This window comes from Portunus trituberculatus, chromosome 30 (genome assembly GCF_017591435.1).
Source record: "Portunus trituberculatus isolate SZX2019 chromosome 30, ASM1759143v1, whole genome shotgun sequence".
Lineage (NCBI taxonomy): Eukaryota > Metazoa > Arthropoda > Malacostraca > Decapoda > Portunidae > Portunus > Portunus trituberculatus.
The window spans coordinates 6970689-6992623 of record NC_059284.1 but is presented as its reverse complement, the minus strand read 5'-3'; the positions used below and the strand labels follow the sequence as shown (position 1 = coordinate 6992623).

The 21935-nt window shown below is 44.8% G+C and overlaps 2 protein-coding genes across 3 annotated transcripts in view; both read left to right on the top strand.

The window, feature by feature from the left end:
- Positions 1-21935, top strand: part of LOC123510804 (neuron navigator 3-like) — a 700801-nt gene that overhangs the window by 661774 nt on the left and 17092 nt on the right.
- On the top strand, positions 1517-15741 carry LOC123510809. 2 transcript variants are annotated; one of them, XM_045266196.1, is made up of 2 exons: positions 1517-3019; positions 15036-15741. In XM_045266196.1, the coding sequence occupies exons 1-2, from the start codon at positions 2674-2676 to the stop codon at positions 15110-15112; spliced, it is 423 nt and encodes a 140-aa protein (XP_045122131.1). In that variant the 5' UTR covers positions 1517-2673; the 3' UTR covers positions 15113-15741. The 2 variants fall into 2 exon arrangements, with proteins under 2 accessions (XP_045122131.1, XP_045122132.1); XM_045266197.1 differs by having other exon boundaries at positions 14991-15741.

Below are 21935 nucleotides of genomic sequence, written 5' to 3'. Positions count from 1 at the left end.
GTCCATGCTTTTTACTTTCTTTAGTGTGTGTGTGTGTGTGTGTGTGTGTGTGTGTGTGACAGATGATATTTTTACTCACTAATATTGATACATGAACGTACGTATTCGCTGCAGAGATGTCATTGTTCGTTCTTGTTACCGCGTCGAATTAATTAAACCTAGTGCAGCGAGGAGGAGGAGGAGGAGGAGGAGGAGGAGATGGTAGTGGCTGTTGTGGTGTTGATAATAATGACAGAGGAAAAGTAGTAGGGGAAACAGGAGGATGTTAATGGAAAAGAATAAAAAAAAAAAAAAGACGAGAGAAAACAGAACTTGATGATGAGAAGACCGAAGAAGAAGAGGAGGAGGAGGAGGAGGAGGATAAAGAGGAGAACAACGAATAAGATCAGGAGAAGGAGAAACGTCACCAAGTTGACACATACAATTATTGATATGACCTTGAGTGGCAGGTGAGATCACGGGTTGCCCGCAGACCATCATCATAGGCGAGGCATTAATTATCTCCCTCCCTCAGGTGAAACGAACACAGGTAATATCCTTCCTCAGGTTAATGGGACCGTGGGATTGAGGTGAAGGATACGCGAGAGTACGAGAGAAAGACCCTTGTGAAATAGTGAGAGGGGAGAGGGAGTGAGAGAGTAGTTCCTGGTGAAATAGTACGAGAGAGAGTGAGGGAGGGAAAGATATGGTGAGGGCGGGAGAGCAGTGTAAAAATTATGTTATGGTAGGACGTAGTGGAGTTATTGCTTTCTCTCTTAGTCAGTCGAGCGTTCCCAGGAACTCACGAGGAAATAGAAGGGCAAATCATATATATAACTTGAAGACTAATTCATAATCCCTCTAACTATATATCATTTTTCAGTATTTTCTTTTACTTCAGGGACTTTATGACGTTAGATTGAGTGTGTGTGTGTGTGTGTGTGTGTGTGTGTGTGTGTGTGTGTGTGTGTGTGTGTGTGTGGTCTCTTCTGCTTTAATTAATCTCTCCTTTGATTGAGTGCCGGGTACACGTGGAATAGGAAAGACTTATATTAATAGCTAGAATTATTATGAGTGGTTTTGTTAATTTTATGCGTTTTCTTTTTCTCCTCTTTATTTATTTGTTTATTTTCAGAGGAGTAGAAAGGATGTTTGTTTGTCTTTTGGCTGTTTTATTCTTTCTAAGTTCAGTTCTCTTGTTCATTACATTTCATATTTTCATTTTTTTCTTGTTTCTTTGTTAGATTATAAAATTAGCGATTATTTTGTTAATCATAGTTTTAATATTTCAATAAGTGTTTTCATTTACTTTTCCTTTGTGTTTCTTCGTGCGTGCGTCAATTTTCATGGCCAGGTTTCATTCTGCGCTCCTCTGCGTCTCATTTGTTTCCGTCAGGTGTGTTAATGCCTTGTGTCTCTCACCTGTCTGTCGGGCATACCTGACTCTCCCTCACTCACTCTCTCTCACTCTCTCTCTCTCTCTCTCTCTCTCTCTCTCTCTCTCTCTCTCTCTCTCTCTCTCTCTCTCTCTCTCTCTCTCTCTCTCTCTCTCTCTCTCTCTCTCTCTCTCTCTCTCTCTCTCTCTCTCTCATAAATACAGTAAGTGTTACGTGTATATTTCCACGGCCGCACTTTACTCATCGCCAACATACATTAAGTAAGAACACCGGCGCAGTTTTCCACCTAATTTCCAGCCTCTTTCTCTCCCCTCGGCGTGTAAATGTTTGCACGCGCGTGGGTGGTGCTTGAGGCAATAGCTTCATCACTGGGCGGGAAGTGAGGAATAAAACACGAGTACACACACACACACACACACACACACACACACACACACACACACACACACACACACACACACACACACACACACACACACACACACACACACACACACACACACACACACACACACACACACACACACACACACACACACACACTCTATTTCACATCCCTGATTCACGCCAGCCCTCCGTCACCTAACCCTGACCTAAGATTGGCCACAACTTACACTGCCTGCCACGGACCGCCGCAGTCTGACGCCTCGCAAATATGGCAGATAATACGATGACACTAATCCTGACCTCTCCCTCGTCTTCCTTCTTTGCCCTTCTCCTCGTTCTTCAATACATGATCTGGACACGTTTCTACATTTGGTTTCCTCCATGTTTTGACTCGCCTGTTGCCGCCTGCCTGTGTCCCGCCCTCAATACACCCATTATTTATTTAGCCACGCTTTTTTTTTTCTTTTTCCTTTTTTTTTTTTTTGCTCTCACCTGCCTGCAATCACGGCGACCCTGAAAGAAAACGATGCGCGGTGGCTTTTTGTTGGTGTGACATTGTGTGAATCCGGTTTTTGTTTGCTCGTCGAAGCATTGATCACTACGTTTTATTTTATTTTTCTTATGAGGAGTTCGCATGACACACCCGGACTGGAAATCGCGGTGCCACGAGACAGAAGACGTGGCAATGCTGCGCCGACCTGAGGTGCCACTTTGTCTTTTCCCGACTCCCGATTTGTAGCACCCGAGACACTCTCCTCCTTCAGCGACATTCATCACCTTTGTCTTGAGCCGTCTTACCCTCGAGGCCCTGAATGGAGGCCAAACAAAGAAAGAACCTTTGCGAGTACAGAGCGAGACATTACCACCAACACCACCACCACCACCTGGCAACTCAACTGTGGGAATCAATATGAAAGCACGGCAGATCCAACTCCCTCTAAAACACATACCCAGGCCAGGCCCCTCGGAGGCTGTTGTGGCATCGCCCGCTAATGATGCCACAGGATCCTTGACGAAGAAGAGATCGAGGTGGTGTCGTCTACCGCGGGTGACGAAGACAAAAGACAGGTTGGCGCCGTGCAGGAAAAGTGGCAACGTTGACCAGCTGGGCGAGAGGCAACCCCGAACTGGCCAACCCGTCAGTGGGCCTTATGATCCCGGCGTCGGGCGCACGTCACCGCCAGGCCCTAAGTTGACTATGTCGCTGTGGTGCCGCGGAGAACATGCCTTGATCCCCGACACTGAGCCAAGCAAATGTAGGGATGAGGTGCTCGCGTGGTGAAGTGGAGGGTGGCGCCGCCGCTGAGGGACACCACTACGCCCTAGTGAATGTAGGGGAGTATGGGCCGTAGAGTATTCATCATTAGTGGCCACCGCAGCTCTGGGTGGGGCCCCTCCCGTGACTGACAAACAAGTGGGATCCTTTCCTGCTCCGAACCACTGCGACGCGAACTGCAGAGACTACATTCTTGGAAACACAACGTGGAAAGGAGTGGAAAAAGTTTGAACAGTTATCAACTCTGTCGTGATTGAGAATTTTGCAATGGTGATTACGTAAAACCCAGGGCTGGTGGCAGGCGGGATAGTGTGGCCTGGTGCGTCACGAGGGGAGTGTTGCGTGGTGGTGGTGGTGGTGGTGATGGTGGTGGTGGCCCGTGTGGTGTGGGAGTGTTGCACAGTACGTCCTGTCGCGTGGAGTGACCACACCTGCTGCTGCTACTCTCTCTCTCTCTCTCTCTCTCTCTCTCTCTCTCTCTCTCTCTCTGCTCTCTCTCTCTCTCTCTCTCTCTCTCTCTCTCTCTCTCTCTCTCTCTCTCTCTCTCTCTCTCTCTCTCTCTCTCTCTCTCTCTCTCTCTCTCTCTCTCTCTCTCTCTCTCTCTCTCTCTCTCTCTCTCTCTCTCTCATATATTGACGTCATAACCCTTTGATAACTCACCTCTGTTCAAGTGTTCATTTCATCTACTCTGTTGTCATTGTCATTACTTGTCTGTGTTTTTATCCTTCTGGTTGTACTTGTGTGTCTTGACGCTGTTTCTGTTATTTATATTCTTCGTTAATTGTTGTTCAAGTTCAGTGTTCAAGCATTCCAGTGTTTATCTCTCTCTTAAAGTCGCTGACAATCTCCCAAACTTTAGTCATTCGTTTTCTCTGTCAAGTTCCCATAACCTGAAGTCCTGAAGTGGAATTTGTGAAGGAGGAGAACTGCTTGGGACTCGCCGAAAGTTTGAATGAGGTGGAGCGGTGGTGGTGGTGGTGGTGGTGGTGGTAGTGACGGTGGTGGTGGTGGTGGAGGAGGTAGTGGAGTATAGAACGATGACCTGGGCAGGGACGGGCTAAACAGGGGTGAGCTGGCTGAGGAGGGGTTGGAGTAGAGTAGAGTAGAGTAGAGTGGGGCTGGGCTGGGCGGGGCGTGGTGGTGCGGGGCGGGGCGGGGCGGGGCGGGATGGAACCAAGGAGCCTCAGGAGCACGGCCAGGACAATCTACCCTGAGCCTTACGCATCACACACACACACACACACACACACACACACACACACACACACACACACACACACACACACACACACACACACATATACACACACACACACACACCATGCTGGCAGTGTAAAGTCCAGCATCACAACACTGCGTCCCATACGAAAATTTCCGGAGCGTTGGGCGGGAGTCCGGTGTCCAACGCGTGTTTTCCCTGCTAATAAAGAAAGAAATTAAGATAAACGTTAATAAAACCATGTCCTGCACAGGGCGCCGCATGTCCGCCGTCTCCCCAGCAGAATCGCCGGCAAGTTATAGATCTCTCGCTACAATAATGCGCGTCTGTTTTTCACTGGGTAACAAAAAGAATGAAAATAATGCTAGAAAATAAGTGGCTTACCCCGGGTCTTCCTGGGCTGGCGGACAGGTTGAAGGGAATGTACTACGTCGCCTGTTGGTGTGTCGATGCCACCAGACACCTGTTACCGCAGGTGTGGCGCCGCCAGCAGGCACAGTCACGCCCAGGACCAGCAAGGCTGGATCATCACCCTCTGCTTCTCTCCTGCTGTGCTATCCCATATCCCTTCTCTTGCTCTCCACACCTCTTTCATTCCTTTCTTTCCCCCCATCTCTCTGCTCTCCTTCCCCTCTCCCGCTGCGCCAGGGAGGGTCCCCCAAGTAACGAGGACAATTCACCGCCGGGCCGCGAGGGTCATAGCGTCGCCGCGGCGCCTCGCGAGGTGTCTCGTGAATACTGGATGAACTGAGATCATTAGCCATAAGCCTTCTCACTACGACACTGATTTGGAAAATTAGTTACCGAAACATTAAAAGCAACGACCCTTCCTGTACTCAACGTAAATTTGCTCCAATGCAAGTTAGAACTGCGGAAGCTTTAAATATTATCGAGCAGGAACACTTGCAAGTTTGGCGGGTTTTATTGAGTGCCGGCCATAGAAATCGCTGCCTGGCTTTTACCTGGGCGTGACGGAAGGGCAAGGGGAATGAGTGCGTGGCAGGAACGTGATGAAGCACGGGAAGCATGACTGTGTGTGTGTGTGTGTGTGTGTGTGTGTGTGTGTGTGTGTGTGTGTGTGTGTGTGTGTGTGTGTGTGTGTGTGTGTGTGTGTGTAAGGGTGAGGCAGAATGGAGCAGAGCAGGGCACAGACATGGAAGGACTGGAATAGTGAAAGAAATGCACTACAACCTTAGTGATTCCTGCCTCCAACCATCACACCTGTCACACTAACACCTGTACACCTGGCACTGCAATTTGGTACCTGACACATGAGACTCGCGTGTGTTACGTGGGAGATCGGAATGCGGGAATCAATAGAAGGAAATAAGAGATATCTTAATTAAGTAAAAAGACAGAGGAGGAAAGAGAACGAAAAATAGAACTAGAGGAAGGTGAGGAGGTAAAGGAGGTGGAAAGAGAAGGAAGGAAGGAAGGAAAGAAAGGAGTCAATCTTACAATATAACTTGTGCTCTTTCTTTCCCTCCTTTTTTTCTCCTCCCCCTTTCCTTCCTTTTCCTTCCTCCTTCTTTCTTCTCTCCACCGTTCTAGTATATCTCCATCCCTCCTTTTTTTCCCTCCCTTCCTCCCTCCCCTCCTCTTTTTTTTTTTTTTTCCTCCATCTCTCGCTCCGTTCATCCTTCCCTCCCTTGTGTGTCTGTCAAACTTTTCCATCGGTTCTCCATTTTCTTTGGCCGTACTGCACGCATGTTTCCGTTCGCTTGTATGTCCATTTTCTCTCTCTCTCTCTCTCTCTCTCTCTCTCTCTCTCTCTCTCTCTCTCTCTCTCTCTCTCTCTCTCTCTCTCTCTCTCTCTCTCTCTCTCTCTCTCTCTCTCTCTCTCTCTCTCTCTCTCTCTCTCTCTCTCTCTCTCTCTCTCTCTCTCTCTCTCTCTCTCTCTCTCTCTCTCTCTCTCTCTCTCTCTCTCTCTCTCTCTCTCTCTCTCTCTCTCTCTGCAATGTTTATGTGGGTTCGTTTGAATGTCTAATATTTTCTTGGGATGTTATCTGTATCAATTACATTTGTTTACTTTTGTATTAATTGTATTTGGGTTTAGTATGTGTGTGTGTGTGTGTGACCTGTAAGTCCTTCATGTCAATATGTTGTTCATTTATATCAAAACATCAATTCCGTATCTGATGTACAATATTTTAGGCTCGTTCGTCCTTCAGTGCCAGTCGGTGAAGGTAACCATGAAAGAGAGTCCCTGTGAAAATAACACGAATACACAAATAGCGCTCCAAAACAGACAACAGAGCTTGGGAAACTCTAGGTATATTCTTCCGTAAAAATAGCGTCACGAGATCCCAAGAGAGAGAGAGAGAGAGAGAGAGAGATTGCGTGTGTGTGTGGGTGGGAGGATGGATAAACAAAGGAGCGTGGGTGAGAGCTGTCCTTTGTGGTGGATGTGGTATTCTTTCAAATTTTCCAAGCGTTGCTTTAGCTTATTATTTTAGTTATTTTGTAAATCGAGAGAGAGAGAGAGAGAGAGAGAGAGATCTGTGTCACAATGGCTTTACAAGTGAACTAAGACCTGTGTGTTAATGGTGGTGGTGAAGGCTTTGAAGAGATGACCTACCTACCTCTCAACATTTCCAATCTCTCTCTCTCTCTCTCTCTCTCTCTCTCTCTCTCTCTCTCTCTCTCTCTCTCTCTCTCTCTCTCTCTCTCTCTCTCTCTCTCTCTCTAACCACCCTCCTCTTCATTTTCATCTCCCTAACTCTCTTTCCATTTTCGTCTCTATTCCTCCTCCTCCTCCTCCTCCTCCTCCTCCTCCTCCTCCTCCTCCTCCTCCTCCTCCTCCTCCTCCTCCTCCTCCTCCTCCTTCTCTACCTCCTCCTCCTCCTCCTCCTCCTTCTCTACCTCCTCCTCCTCCTCCTCCTCCTTCTCTACCTCCTCCTTCTCTACCTCCTCCTCCTCTTCCTCCTCCTCCTTTCCACGTTCATACTTCCAGCATTCTTTCCCTTTTCTTCAATTTCAACCCTTTTTCTTCCTTTCTTGCGCTTTTCCCTCTCCTCTTTCTCTTCCTCTTCCTCCTTCTTCTTCTTCTCCTCCTCCTCCTCCTCCTCCTCCTCCTCCTCCTCTTCAATATTCCCTTTTCATCGTTTGTTTTGTTTCTTCTCCCCTCCGTTTCCTTTTCCTCTTTTCTTAACCAAGTTTCTACTCACTACAGGTAATTTTCCCCTTGCCTTGTAATTGGGGACCTCTCTCTCTCTCTCTCTCTCTCTCTCTCTCTCTCTCTCTCTCTCTCTCTCTCTCTCTCTCTCTCTCTCTCTCTCTCTCTCTCTCTCTCTCTCTCTCTCTCTCTCTCTCTCTCTCTCTCTCTCTCTCTCTCTCTCTCTCTCTCTCTCTTGTCCTCTTCCTCCTCCATCTTGCGTCAGTATTTTCTTATCACATCTTCCATTTATTCTTTCTCGTATTACTTTCATCTTTCCTTCTTATGTTTTCATTGGTTTCTGAGAGAGAGAGAGAGAGAGAGAGAGAGAGAGAGAGAGAGAGAGAGAGAAGAGAGAGAGAGAGAGAGAGAGAGAGAGAGAGAGAGAGAGAGAGAGAGAGAGAGAGAGAGAGAGAGAGAGAGAGAGAGAGAGAGAGAGAGAGAGAGAGAGAGATTGACTGACCACCAAATACAAAAAGAATAAAATTGACAGACAATAAAAAAAAAACAGCACACATACGCAGACAGACAGACAGACAGACAGACACAGATAGATACAGACAGGAAACAGAAGAAGGTCTGACAAAAGCTTAATTCTTTTTTGGCTTTATTAATGTAACCTCTTATTCCTACTTCTTCTCATCCTCTTCCTCCTCTTCCTCCTTTTCATGTCTATTCTTCTCCGTGCTTCTTTCATTTTCCTTTGACTATATTCATTGTTTTCCTCTTCCCTTATTTTTGTTTTCCATTTCTGCTCCTATTTCCCATCCTTTCCCTGCTTCTCCTCCTCTTCCTCTTTCTCCCCTGTTACTTTTTGCCCTCCTGATTTTTTCATTCTCTTCATAGCATTCCATCCATATGTCTCTCAGCTTCTTTCGTCTTCCTCATCCTCCTATTCCTTCTCCTTTTCCTTCCTCTTCTTGCTTCCCCTTATCCTGTTCTTCATCTCTAGCCTCCTCCTCAACACTTGAGCATCATTCAGTCTCACTTTCTCCACTTCGAAACTAGATTCACTCAGAAGGATAGGCATCCCGCAGACTGAAGTGTGTGTGTGTGTGTGTGTGTGTGTGTGTGTGTGTGTGTGTGTGTGGGGAACTTCACTGTCTCGTCCTTGACCCTTTATCACACACACACACACACAGGGTTCGCGAAGCTCCTTAGGCGAAGTGTTAGAGAGGAGGAAGAGGAGGAGAACGAAAAGGAGGAGGAGGAATAATTATAATGTTCCTCCCTGCCCAAAACAAAATGTAGCTTGGGGAAAATTTTGTAGTCTCGCTGTTCAAGTCTGTTAGTATTCACTGTTATGTATTTTATCTACGTTTTGATGGACTGGTAGTGGCGCACCGGGGAGACAGAGTTACGAGGTCTTTGTCTGTGGTAAATAATGCACGTAAAGCCCACTAACTCCATTCAGTATTGTGAAAATCTGCATAAATAGCGAAACGTAAGTGTTTAATGAAGCTGTCACGTGACTCATGAAAAAGTTGATTGTTATGACGTCACAACATGAGGCCAATCACTGAATGGCATTACTTTTTATACTTTTTTTCCATATTGTTTTAAAGACATATAGGTTTTCATTGGACGAGAGACACAAACACCTCTTTTGTTTAGTTTTAAAGTTTGGTTTACAGCGAGAGACAGAGACCATGCCAAAGACTCGTCCTTGCCTCGTTCTGTGATATAGTTTAGTTTCTTTTTATTTCCATGTGTATTTGTACCTTGACCTTTGTGTATACCAGTTAATAACACATGGTAAATTAAACATGTCCACAAAAATACCAATTAGCATATTAGTTTGCTCCCTAATCAATGCAGACTCATACTTGCCTGTTCTCTAAGGCTGAATTCCCTCACTACACCAAATGTCCGTCACTTTAAACTAGTAAGACGAAACCAGAGCGCAACTTTTTCCAATAAGCCCCGAGGAAGAATAGGAAAGACTTGCATGATCGAAGCAAGGTGAGATTTGCATGGCTTCCGCTTCCAATCCTGTCAACTCGCATCGAACGGCAGAGCAGATTCCAGCATATTCCAGGAAAAAAAAAATGTGTTGCAATCCGTTTTTCATGTTGCGAAGTTTCCAGCATTCCCGGGGCATTATGAGGCACCGGGCTGTTCATACCTTACCTACAGGAAATCAATGGTGTTGCTCCCATTTCATTTCTATCTCTCGTTCGTCACTGGCAGCGTCCTCGTATGTCGTTCGTGTGTCTCTGATTCACGCTTCAGAAGTTCATTCGATATAGTAATTCCCTCCGTCTTCCCAGAACCCCTTCCACATATTGTAGTCTGCATAGTATACAGCATGTCGCGTCGCTGCTCTGGTAATGGAATTGCTTGTTTGGACCCCAGCAAATATTTATATGATTAAACAAATGAGAGTGCGACCGCGTCAGACCTAGCTTCCTGGTTACTATTATTATTATCTTCATTATCATCATCATTATCATTAACAAGGTAAAGCAAAATTAACGAAGCTAAGAGTCTACTATATTATATGATGCGATTTTCCTGAGCGTCAAGCCTCGTATAATCCCCCCCAACTTAATTCAGTGTTGCGCAGAACGCCCTGAGCTTCACGCTGTGCCATTTATTCGCGGCGCTCAATGACTCCTATTTCCACGACCCCTAGGCGCTCTCAGGACGAGGAAAACTTGCCCTATACCACTCTGTCCGGAGGGAAAAAATTACGATTTGCCCTCTGTTCGCAGTAAGGAGCGCTCATCAACCAAGGTGAGTCTGTGGCACAGTGGCTCCCTCGGTCACGTTGTCGAGCCGTCTTTGTGTGGCACTCAGCTGAACAATAGGGTACGAAAGGCCGTGGGTGTTAGAGTGCCTAGGAATGTCGGGAACGTGAGTTGTATTGTCTCATGCTGGTTGAGTCTTGAAAGGCAGCCATATCAAAGTCAAAAGTCAAGTTCGTTTTATAATTCAACACGAAAAATCTCGGTCGTGGGTGTTTAGTGTCCTCAGGAATGTCGGGGGCGTCGGATGGTATTATCTCTTACTACTTGAGTCTTCAAAGGAGACGGGTGAGCGACCACGTTCATGTCAAATTAGTTTTATGATTTAATATGTAAAAGTTTTAATACCATCATGTTGGCCTAAAGTTAATCTCCTTTCAACATCACATGAGTGAGGTGTTATAATCCACCACTCACCTCCACCTAAGTACAGTGGTGTTGACACTTACGCTCACTCCTCTCCACTTTGATATGTCCTGCCCCTTGATGTCTTCCACGTCTCAATCCTTTCCTCGTCCTTGTATGTTGCTTCTCCTTGACCTTTCACATGTTAATCCAACACTGAAACTTAAGAGAAAACGCCCACCTCTCTTATGCCATTTGCATTTCAGAGAAAAGATCATCCAAAACCTAACAGTGTAATGACAGTCTAAAACTTGAGGAAAACATAATTTACAGGTCTTAGATATTCGTTTATGTAAGATAAGCTACAAAAACGCTGGAAAAGAGCCTCACCAAAGATAGAATAGTCAAAAGAATTATCTTAGACTCTGAAAAAAGTGTCTTGAAACCTCTCACACAATAAACGAAAGAGAAATTCCATCATACACACTTAATAATTATATAAAAAAAAAAAGGCAACCATATAATTTTCAGTCCACCTAGTCAATCAGTTCGCTCCCCAGGTCAGCTACAACAAACACCGTCGGATGAACGCTTGTCTTGCCTTGCTCTTTTTTGCCACTTGAAGCTCCAAGTCTGAAGTGTTTACATTCTCTTGACTGCCCTTCCAAGAACTCCATACCGTCTTGTAAAGGATTCCAGATAGAAAAGCCATCGAAAGAGACTCGTGGCGCTATAAAGTTGAGGAGACAGACGGAAGGTATTCACACACACACACACACACACACACACACACACACACACACACACACACACACACACACACACACACACACACACCCTCACAAACATGCATTTTTGCCTCTTTCCCGCCTGTTGCCTTGCATAAATTATCACTTTTTCGTCTTGTTTTAGTGTGTTTCGTTCGTCCCGGTGTGTGAGGACTTGGCGATGGAGGAGTGTGGGATGCTCTTATGTGTTCATTATCGCCGTTAAAAAAGTTTATCGCCGTCATAGTTAAAACCGATTTTCATTTCAAGGACTACTTTTTCCCCACTCTACGCACGCGTTCTCACTAATTGGTGCTTAATTAGGGCATGTAGAGGCCTCGGGAAAAGTATGTCATGGAGAGAGAGAGAGAGAGAGAGAGAGAGAGTGTGTGTGTGTGTGTGTGTGTGTTTGTGTTTCACTGTTTCACTGTTTGATCTGCTGCAGTCTCTGACGAGACAGCCAGACGTTACCCTACGGAACGAGCTCAGAGCTCATTATTTCCGATCTTCGGATAGGCCTGAGACCAGGCACACACCACACACCGGGACGACAAGGTCACAACTCCTCGATTTACATCCCGTACCTACTCACTGCTAGGTGAACAGGGGCTACACGGGAAAGGAGACACACCCAAATATCTCCACTCGGCCGGAGAATCGAACCCCGGTCCTCTGGGTTGTGAAGCCAGCGCTTAACCACTGAGCTACCGTGTGTGTGTGTGTGTGTGTGTGTGTGAATGAGTGTGTGTGTGTCTGCCTGCCTGCTCACCATGACACACAACAACAACCACACAATTATCGCCACCAAAGACTCCTGAATCGAGACTCACACTGGGTCCTCGAAACAACCCACAGGAGACTGAACCAGTGAGATACCAAAGATTTCCCTGAGGTTCCTTGGGCGAAGCACGGGGACGAGGGGCGGGAGTGAGGCGTAGAAGAGAGAGACAGGAGCTGGAAGAACTGTATAGGAACTTTGATAGAGGGAAGGCTAATGAAGAGGAGATTGTAGGAAGAAGGGGGAGGGATAAAGCCAGAGGGATGAAGGGACTAGAAGGGTCGAGAAGTGGAGGAAAAATAGTAATGAAGGGCCTTTGAGGGGCAGAGGGCTGAAGAGGGAGAGGCTGGAGGCAATGGGGGAGAAGTAGGAGAGCAAAATACTGGTAGAGTTCTTTGATATTTGAAGCGGTGGTAGATCCTATGAGTCTCCTCCTCCTCTTCCTCTTCCTCTTCCTCTTCCTCCTCATTCTCTTCTTCCTTGCCTCAGGTCACAGTAGGTTCATGGAGGCGTCAAGGGACAAACCAACATCACGTCATCTTCAGGGGAAAAGTATAATATCTCCTTCAGACAGTTCCTCCTTCAGCTCTGCTTGTGTTTATGAATTGTGGTAATGACGTAATTTTTTTTTCTTTTATGAATAGGCGTTGTGTTCTGTTCGTCTGTATACACATGAATAGAAACTTTAATTATGAAGGAAGGAAGAGGCGTGATGAAAGAATTGTATTATTTTTTTACCATTTCTCTCTCTCTCTCTCTCTCTCTCTCTCTCTCTCTCTCTCTCTCTCTCTCTCTCTCTCTCTCTCTCTCTCTCTCTCTCTCTCTCTCTCCATTTCTGCTGATATCCTTCATTTTCTCGAAGTTTTCACAAGTATTCTTCAGTTCTAAGTTTCCTTCTCCTCGACTGCATCCTTGGGTCATATTTTGTCCTTATTCTCTTTTTCACCGTCTCTCCTTCCATTGAGATTGTACGAGATGGTATTTTTGCACTGTACCTCCATTTACGTTTCACACAACATAGTAATCAACATTTCTATAATCCCAATCAAGGAAAAGTACTTGGAGATTACTCTTTGATCTTCTATACTTGAGACAAAACTTAAATCATCTTACTAGAAACTTTTATTTGAAATCCTCTTATCTTTTGAAGTATATACCGTTGACTCATCTCCAGATCTTCACTAACGCACTTCACTAACGCACTTCACTAACGTACTACCTTCCTCCGTTACTTTTTTCACTGTCTTCTTGAAAAAGCCTAAAATCTGTTGCTGCTTTAAATCCTTTTACCGTTGTTTCTATATAGGTCATCACCAACACATCTCACTCTGTCTATCCATTATACCTCCCTCTATTCATTATGTCACTCTTTATTCAGCTGCGCGCCTCGTTTCCATCTTCCAGTAAGAACAAAACTCAAACTCAGCACTTCGTTAAGAGTTTCCGCTTACCTGTTCTTCCTTCGCCCTCCCACCGGTGTCCTCTCCCTCCCGTCCCTTCCCACCTTGCCTCTTTCTCTAAACTCTTCAGGTACATCCCTCCAATTACGAGGTGCCTTCCTAAGGTGAAGAGAGCCCCCTTTCCTTCCTAATCCCTTGTCTCTCTCTCTCTCTCTCTCTCTCTCTCTCTCTCTCTCTCTCTCTCTCTCTCTCTCTCTCTCTCTCTCTCTCTCTCTCTCTCTCTCTCTCTCTCTCTCTCTCTCTCTCTCTCTCTGACTTTTTTTTTATCGGTGACTCTTGGATGACACTTCAAATGTAAAGTGGCAGTAGTAGTAGTAGTAGTAGTAGTAGTAGTACCCTTTTGACATACAAGAGAAACTTATTTGGTAAAGTGTCTAAAGATCTTGAATTGTGTCATGGTATATTTTCTTTGGGTACTATTAATAGATATTTATACAGCAGTCTAACCCAAAAAACAAAACGAAGTATATAAAAAAAATGCCAAAACAACAACAAAGAGGGGAAAGAAATTGGTGACTGACCGAAGTATTGCTGGAAGGAAATGGAAGCAAGTCCACAAACTCTCATAATACACAAACTTTTAGTAGGTCACCATCATGTCAGTCTTACGGTGGACCATTTCAACACCTTTCCTCCTTCCTCGTCTCCTTCCTTCCCTCCTCTATCATTTTCTCTCAGCCTATATCCTTCTTCCTTCCATCTCCATACCCACAGAGGAGCGGAGGTGTTGGGAATGGTCGGGAATGTCAATAAAGTTGGCTTAGGAGCTAGACTTCGGGGAGAATTTGAGGTGTCTTGGGGGTTAGGATCAGACAGCTCCACCCTGCCCAGTCCAGCCCCACCCCAGCCCCGCCACGCCTAGTCCTACATCCCAATTTTGTCTGTTCCTTATTGTCAGTAGGTCTAGCCTCGTGATTGGTCGGTTGCCTTGTGTTTTGATTGGCAGGTTGTAACTCGTGTCTTGACTGGTCGCTGATAACATTACTCCTCCCACGTCAACTGCACACACACACACACACACACACACACACACACACACACACATATACACACACAAGAGTTGGTAACTTTATTAATGAGTTCCTAGTATATTTATCATTGACATTATTTTATACTTTTGTTCACTCATCGATTTCCATGACGTAGTTTTATATTTTGTGCGTTATTTTCTTATTTTTCTTTTTCCATCACGTGTTCCATCATTTTCTTAATATTGGTCCGTATTTGCGTTTGTTCATCAGTAAGCAACACACTGATCGTTATGGTGGGAGAATATGAGGCTACAAACGTGTGACGCACGTGCGACAGTCGTTGTGGCGGTATTGCGTCACTCGTCAGTCCTCCGCGCCGTGACGTAGTGCCGGAGCCGCAGCTGGTGACCTTGTTTGCCTTCTCCTTGTGACATTGATGTGTTGAATAATGTGTGTGTGAGTGTGGTCGATCACTGAGAGGTTCGCCCCTTGACTCTTAACCCTCTGCAGCCTATGAGATGACTCCCTCTTCTCTGTGATCCGTTGTGATAATAGCCAAGGCTCGTGAACCCAAAACCAAACCTTTTAACACTCCGAGGATCGCGCCTTGTGATGACTCCGCCTTCACTTAGCGTTCGGAAGTGTGCTGAACTCAACTCCAGTCTATATCGATAAGTGAATGAATGACTAAAGAACCCCCAAGGCCACTGTTCCTAGGCCAAGGGATGAGTTGTGTCACCCGGCGACCTCCCTTCCTCTCCGGCCAGTCTCGCCTCGCCTCTGCTAGATGCTACATTTTATTACATAATCAATAAGGTGCGCTCTATCTCTCACCCGGGCCAGTGACTCACGCCCTTCCCTGCTTAATCTTGGCTACGAAAAGACTTCAACGGAGGCCTCATTTCAAGCCCGGCGCGCCACAAAGGATGGGCCGCGGCTCCTACTGGGCGTCAATTCTCACCAGGTACGAGGAGACCGACCGATTTCCACGTGCTGTTAAGGGCGACGCGGCCTGACTGTGGCGGCGGAATCTTTACCTCGAGACTTATTTTCGGCGTGTCAATAGAGAGCCAAGCAGCTTCCCGAGGCCCCGTGGCTCCAGGGATGGCAGGGGACGCTGAGGGAGGCGGCGGCGAGGCAATGTGAGCCGTGGTGAGCCGTGACGCAGCAGTGCGGGGACGGCAGGGTGACATGTAAGGCAGCGGCTCTCCACTGCACCAGTCCTGACGTCAGACAAGAAACACACACACACAGCAGCCATGTCCTCCTACGACGAGAACCTCTTCCGCCACCGCTACTCTTACTCCTACGATGCCGAGTAAGCCTTTCTCACCTGTTCCCCGGCCTCACCTGCCCTGGCCACTCACGCAGGTAGTGCTAGTGTAATTAGTCCTAGATGTAAACCCCTTTGCGGTAGTCACCTGTGCTGCTCCCTGTATCCTGTTTGACCTTTGGAATGACCTTTGCGATGCTTGCATTAAGTACTAGATTAAAAAGGATAGTCTGTCTGAACAAAAGCTAGAGTCACTTGCAGGGTCACTTGCGAGGTTACATTTACACCAAGGTATTACTGACCCACCTTTAAGAGGGAACTCAACACGCCTCGTCGCTATCGTTCAGTCTTTCAGGGGTGGAGACAAAGCCACAAGCACTCCCGCCCCGCTGCTTCCCCTCGCCTCCGCAAGCAACGCGTGAAATATTCCAGGCCAGCAAGCGATCGTAAAAGGTCAACATATTCCACGGGGGTCTGAGGGCGCCGCTGCAAAGTTTACGCTGGCCAATAACTCCGGGTTAGCGAGCGGCTGATGGCACAGTCAACACCGCCACGTCATAACGCTACTCGGAGGCGCCAACCCAACCCTACATTGCCTCCGCTTCTAATACTCGCAGGGAGAGTTAAAGGAGATAAATTTCACCAAGTTTATTGCGAAGTGCGTGGAAAAAACAATATAATGTCATCTCGTAATTAACTTCGAGAAAGCCGGAGCGAGGGATATACGAGTAAATGATTAGAATTAGTCTTGCGAGGATAGTTTTATGATCATTTTTCTCCCGCCATTACGCGAAACATTAAAAAAAGAGCGAAGGCGAGGAGAAGAGGAATCGATACGCCCAGGATAGTGCCAGAAAGGGGATTAGTCACCAATCAGGGAGCTTCCAAGAGTCTAGGCACGGCGCTTTGCTTGCCCGCCATCTGCTGCTCCTGTCAACGTCTAGCAGCAGGGGAAGTAAGGGACAAGATACATAAGATTAAGAGACAGGTGTTATATAAAGTTGGGAATAATGATAAAAGAAGACACTTGTATACTCACCATTGTTCCCTTTAACGTCTGGCACTTTCTGAAGTACCTGGGACAAGAGACAGAGAATTATTAAAAGTAGAGAGCGATATGAACGAGACACTACTATACTCACCCGCGTCTCTCCTTTGAATCAGTAATTGCGTCAATAAAGAGAAAGAGCTTACAAGAGAGAAATACTCGCAAGGGACAGAAAATAGGACAGAGAAAGAATAGTAAGCAAATAAGAATGAAGTTTATTTGGTCGAATGCATAGCTAGTACCTGTATTTTTGTCACAGTAAAGAAAGTAAAGTTTTTTGTTAGGAGTTAGTGAATAGGAACGAAGCACCAGCAGAGAGGGATTGAACGAGATAGTAATTGGCTGTACTGTACTCAAACCTCTAGGCAGTGCGTGTCTATCTGACTGTACCTACATCTTTTAACCTTGTGGAATCCAGGAAGCAAGATCTGCCGATTATTCATACCAGTTGGTGTATATGTGACATCAAACAACACCAGTGAATTGACCATATGAAATGCATAAGGAAGAAGTCATTCAAACCACTCACAAAAGTTACATAGGCAGGTCTCAGGTACCTACCCATGTATCGAGACACTGGCAGGCTGGGTATAGGATGTGCTGCGTGCGACTGAAAAACGAGTGAAGCCCTGAACAATGGACCAGACGTAGGGGACGAGAGAGGGGCGTGGATGAGGGAAATTCTGCGCAGCTCTCGTGGTGATGGTCTTCGTGATTGCCAGCGTAAAACTTTATGGGGAGATGCGGGGATCGCTGTGATGAGTTGCTGACCAAACCAGGCGGGGGATTTGGACCGAACAGGATGCTCGGATGTCTAGATACACCCAGCGACCTCAGGGAAATAAAAAGGGGAAAATTGTAACTTTCATCCACTTTTTTTTCGGTTGTGTAAAGGACTGAAGAGTGGATAGTGAAACACTGGGCAAGACAGATATGCAGTTATTCTTTTCACTTTCCAGTATCTCAAGGAATTTGTAAATAAATAAATGACTAAAGGGAGAAATATAACAATACTCAATTATTCTAACGTTTAACCCGTTCACTGCCTGACAAATCCTTCCCCATAACTTTTAAGGTACATTGTTTGCATTAGTTTCTTTAATAGTTATGTAGTATAAAAAGATATCCCCTTGTTTTCTCTTTTGTGTTGAATGGTAAGAGAAAAGATTACCATAAATAAAAGAATTAAACAAATTAACGACAGAATTCAGGACAGGAAAGAAGACAAACCTAATATTTTTCCCGACCTTGTCTTCCAAGTTTTACTCTCCAAGTAAAGGAGAAGAGTGAAGCGAGAGAGTCGTATTTCCAGGCGTAGGTGGGCGAGGCAGTGGCGGGTCACGAAGGCCAACAGAACCTTTTGAGTCAAGCCCCAGTTATTTAAATAGGACACGTTCCTCCTCCGAGAGAGAGAGAGAGAGAGAGAGAGAGAGAGAGAGATAGAGAGAGAGAGAGAGAGAGAGAGATCCCTGTGATAGAGAGAACCTTCAACATTCTGAGCGAAGGGCGAGGGGGTAAGGGGTGGCCAGCTTCCGGACTAGCAAGGGTTCCTCGTGTCTCATCCTTTCCCGACTCCTGAATGCATTATTGATGGAATCCTGAGGCGCCGCGACGTCATGTTCCGGCACGAAATTCAATAAACTTTGATGCACCTGATAGGAAAATATGCTGAGCCAGACTGGAGACTTAAGGAGTGACTGGCTTTGTTGTTAATCGTACCCAAGTGAGGAAAGGACTAGACGACACTCATGGCATGTTTTTTTTTAAGGTGTTTTTAGATGAGACCAGAGAGCGCTAGGTGTGGTTTTAGAAGAGATTAGAAAGTGCTAGGGAGGAGAGGAAAGTAATACAGTAAAGTTCAACGCATTAAGGAATAAGAAATGTAATCAAGGATTTTAATTCGTGAGTTTATTGTTATTTAAGAAAGGAAATGTGATTAAATTGACTTAAGGGCATGAATAGATGATTTTAAGGCTTGTTTGTAAGGGACAGTAGATAAAAAGGGGAATTAATAAAACTGACTGAGTCTACTAAGGATTTCACTGACAGTTTTTATTATCGTTTAGAAAGACTGACATGAGGATCAGATAAGGATAAGAAAGAAACATGATTAAGACGACAAGTAGAGGAGTGGGGAGGATCTTGGTGACGCGTTAGAAAGGAAGGCACGTGAGAGTGTGATGCACGAAGGAACGTAAGCAAACAGGGAAATGTCAAAGATGAAGATAGGAAAATCTGAACTGAAACCTTGTAAGAGAAAAGCCAAGAAAGAATTGTGGGTAACAAGACTAGGAGAGACGAGTGGTGAGAATATTAGGAGAAACACTGTATATGAGAAATTAAATGATGGTTTCTCTCACACTTTCAAAAGAGGGTTGGCAATATTCTTACTCAAGAGAGATGTAAGAGAAAGAGAGAAGAAAAACTGAGAAAATACAAATTTGTGGAAGAAGCTCCAGGTAGCAAGAATGAGTATGATGAATTCTCTTACAATTTAAAAAGATGGTTGTCTAGAATAATAACTTCATATTTCTTCGCACAAATAAGAGAGAGACAGACAGACGAGGAAAAGGAAAGATAATGTAAGAAAAGAACTCAAGGAATTGCGAAGAAGTATAAAAAATTTTCTTACAATTCCAAAAGAGAAAAGAAAAAATCAACACAACTTTTCATTCACTCTTATTTCTCTGCACAAACTAATACACTTGCACCTGAGATTAACACTCGTAGCACACCTCACAGTCGCTCTTACTGACCTGCCCAGATATCTTAGGTGTACTTCAAACCCTAGACCTTCCTAAGTAAACTTTTTTTTTTTTTTTTTTTTTTTGTCCAGGGAGCTTAAGACTCTTGAAGGAAGGCGTGGGTAGAAGCAGGATGTCATTTTATCAAACTTCCCGGCCTTCCACGCTACGAACATCTCCCAGACGCACTGACTAGCCTCCCTCCCGCTCGCCTGCCGCTTTACTTGTAACCTACACTCACCTTGATACCTCACCTGTGATGGAATTTACTCTTTTTTTCAACCTGTGATGTTACTTGGCTTATTTTTATCCTGGATGTCTCTCTCTCTCTCTCTCTCTCTCTCTCTCTCTCTCTCTCTCTCTCTCTCTCTCTCTCTCTCTCTCTCTCTCTCTCTCTCTCTCTCTCTCTCTCTCTCTTGCTCTCGCGTTCGCTCCCTCACTTTAAAGTCCAGCGTTTCAATATTCCATACAACCCTACATCTATTTTCTTTTTCCGCGTCCCTCACGTTCACTTTTTTTATGTAATCGGTTCCCTCCTCTTCCCCCTTCTACCTCAAATTAAGTTCCCTACGATCTCTCTCTCTCTCTCTCTCTCTCTCTCTCTCTCTCTCTCTCTCTCTCTCTCTCAGTACACGCTTTAATGGTCTTTTCCCTACGTTGTGCTGGACCGACAGGCAAAATTATCCGTCTGGCGCCGTGACTTACATTCTGTCTTTCACGTACGTTCTACAAATTCTGTCTTAGGTTATCAGGGACGACGATAATGAACACAGCCAGGTTTTCTTTTTAAGGAGCAATAAAACTGACCTGGAGATTATTTCGCTGCGTTTGTGTTTTTATGATATTCCTTTTTTCTGTCAGACGCTGCTGGTTTTCTTGGTTCTTTGTTGCCCGGAGGAAGCAGTTGCAGTCCGCCTTACTTCGCTCCGTCGGTGATGTCAGTATAGATTAAGTTGAAGAGGGAGGGAAACTTAAAAGACTGTTCCTTAATCTCGGGTGGAGCAAGGAACGCACTTATCCTGGTGTATATTTATTCGCGTATATTGTTTCCGCTGTGACTCAGAAGCCGTATAGACAAGCATTAGCTCTTCTACGGCTTGTGTGGGGCTTCAACGGGCAGCGTGCTAGTCTGCGGTAATTGTCTCCAGTGTTTCGTGGTCATTTATGCTTCCGTGTTTCCCTGATCTACACACATGGCTGTCCCAGTATAAAGCAAACCTATTTACATGTGCTTAACATCACCGATCACAAATATATCTTAATTCTCTCTTAGATTTTAGTATTAACGCAGCACTAACAACCTGGTGTGATTAGCCATGGCAGTGATGTTTATCTTGCTACCTTCTTGCTGTGTTTTATTCGAACTCGGCAGCAGTAGTAGTAGTAGTAGTAGTAGTAGTTGCAGTAGTAGTAGTTGTAGTAGTAGTAGTAGTAGAAGTAGTTGTAGTAGTAGTAGTAGTAGTAGTAGTAGAAGTAGTAGTAGTAGTAGTAGTAGTAGTAGTAGTAGTAGTAGTAGTAGTAGTAGAAGTAGTAGTAGTAGTAGTAGTAGTAGTAGTAGTAGTAGTAGTAGTAGTAGTAGTAGTAGTAGTAGTAGTAGTAATTGTTGTAGTAGCAGTCTTCAGCACCATTGTCCCTGAGATGGATGGGTTTGGTGAGCCGGTGCGCCACGTCTTCAGCCTGGCAAGAGTTATGGTTGAGAGAAAGTGAGTGAGAGAGATGGACTGAGATTGTGCCACTGAAATTATTGCTTTGGGCGCATGCGCGGTGCCGTTTCTGACTGCTGACCAACCATAAACCCTGGCTTTGTGTCGGCTTCCCTTAGGCTTAAGTAGAGTTAGGCACAAATCGCTTGGAATCATGCCCGTGCCGTCTAAACACTGAATATCTCCATCCAAACTCCTCTGGCAAGACTTTTTGAAGAAACTTGTTCCTGCACGAGATACCATCTTCATATCCTGAAACGCTTCTGCGTCGCACATCAAGTTTTAAAAGTCTTAGTTGATTTTTAATGGTGTTTATTTTTAGTGTTCTAGAGACGAATCAAGAAATTTTACATAAGTAGGAAGAGAAACACTCGTGTAAGTACGTATGTATATATATATATATATATATATATATATATATATATATATATATATATATATATATATATATATATATATATGTATATATATGTATATGTATGTATATGTATATATATGTATATGTATATATATATATATATATATATATATATATATATATATATATATATATATATATATATATATATATATATATATATATATATATATATATATATATATATATATATATATATATATATATATATATATATATATATATATATATATATATATATATATATATATATATATATATATATATAT

Bases quoted from the DNA above. Each gene is read 5' to 3' on its own strand.
- LOC123510809 (XM_045266196.1), top strand. From the start codon at position 2,674: ATGAAAGCACGGCAGATCCAACTCCCTCTAAAACACATACCCAGGCCA. The intron at 3,020-15,035 runs GTAGGGATGAGG...TTGTGATAATAG, and splicing joins CGACACTGAGCCAAGCAAAT to CCAAGGCTCGTGAACCCAAA.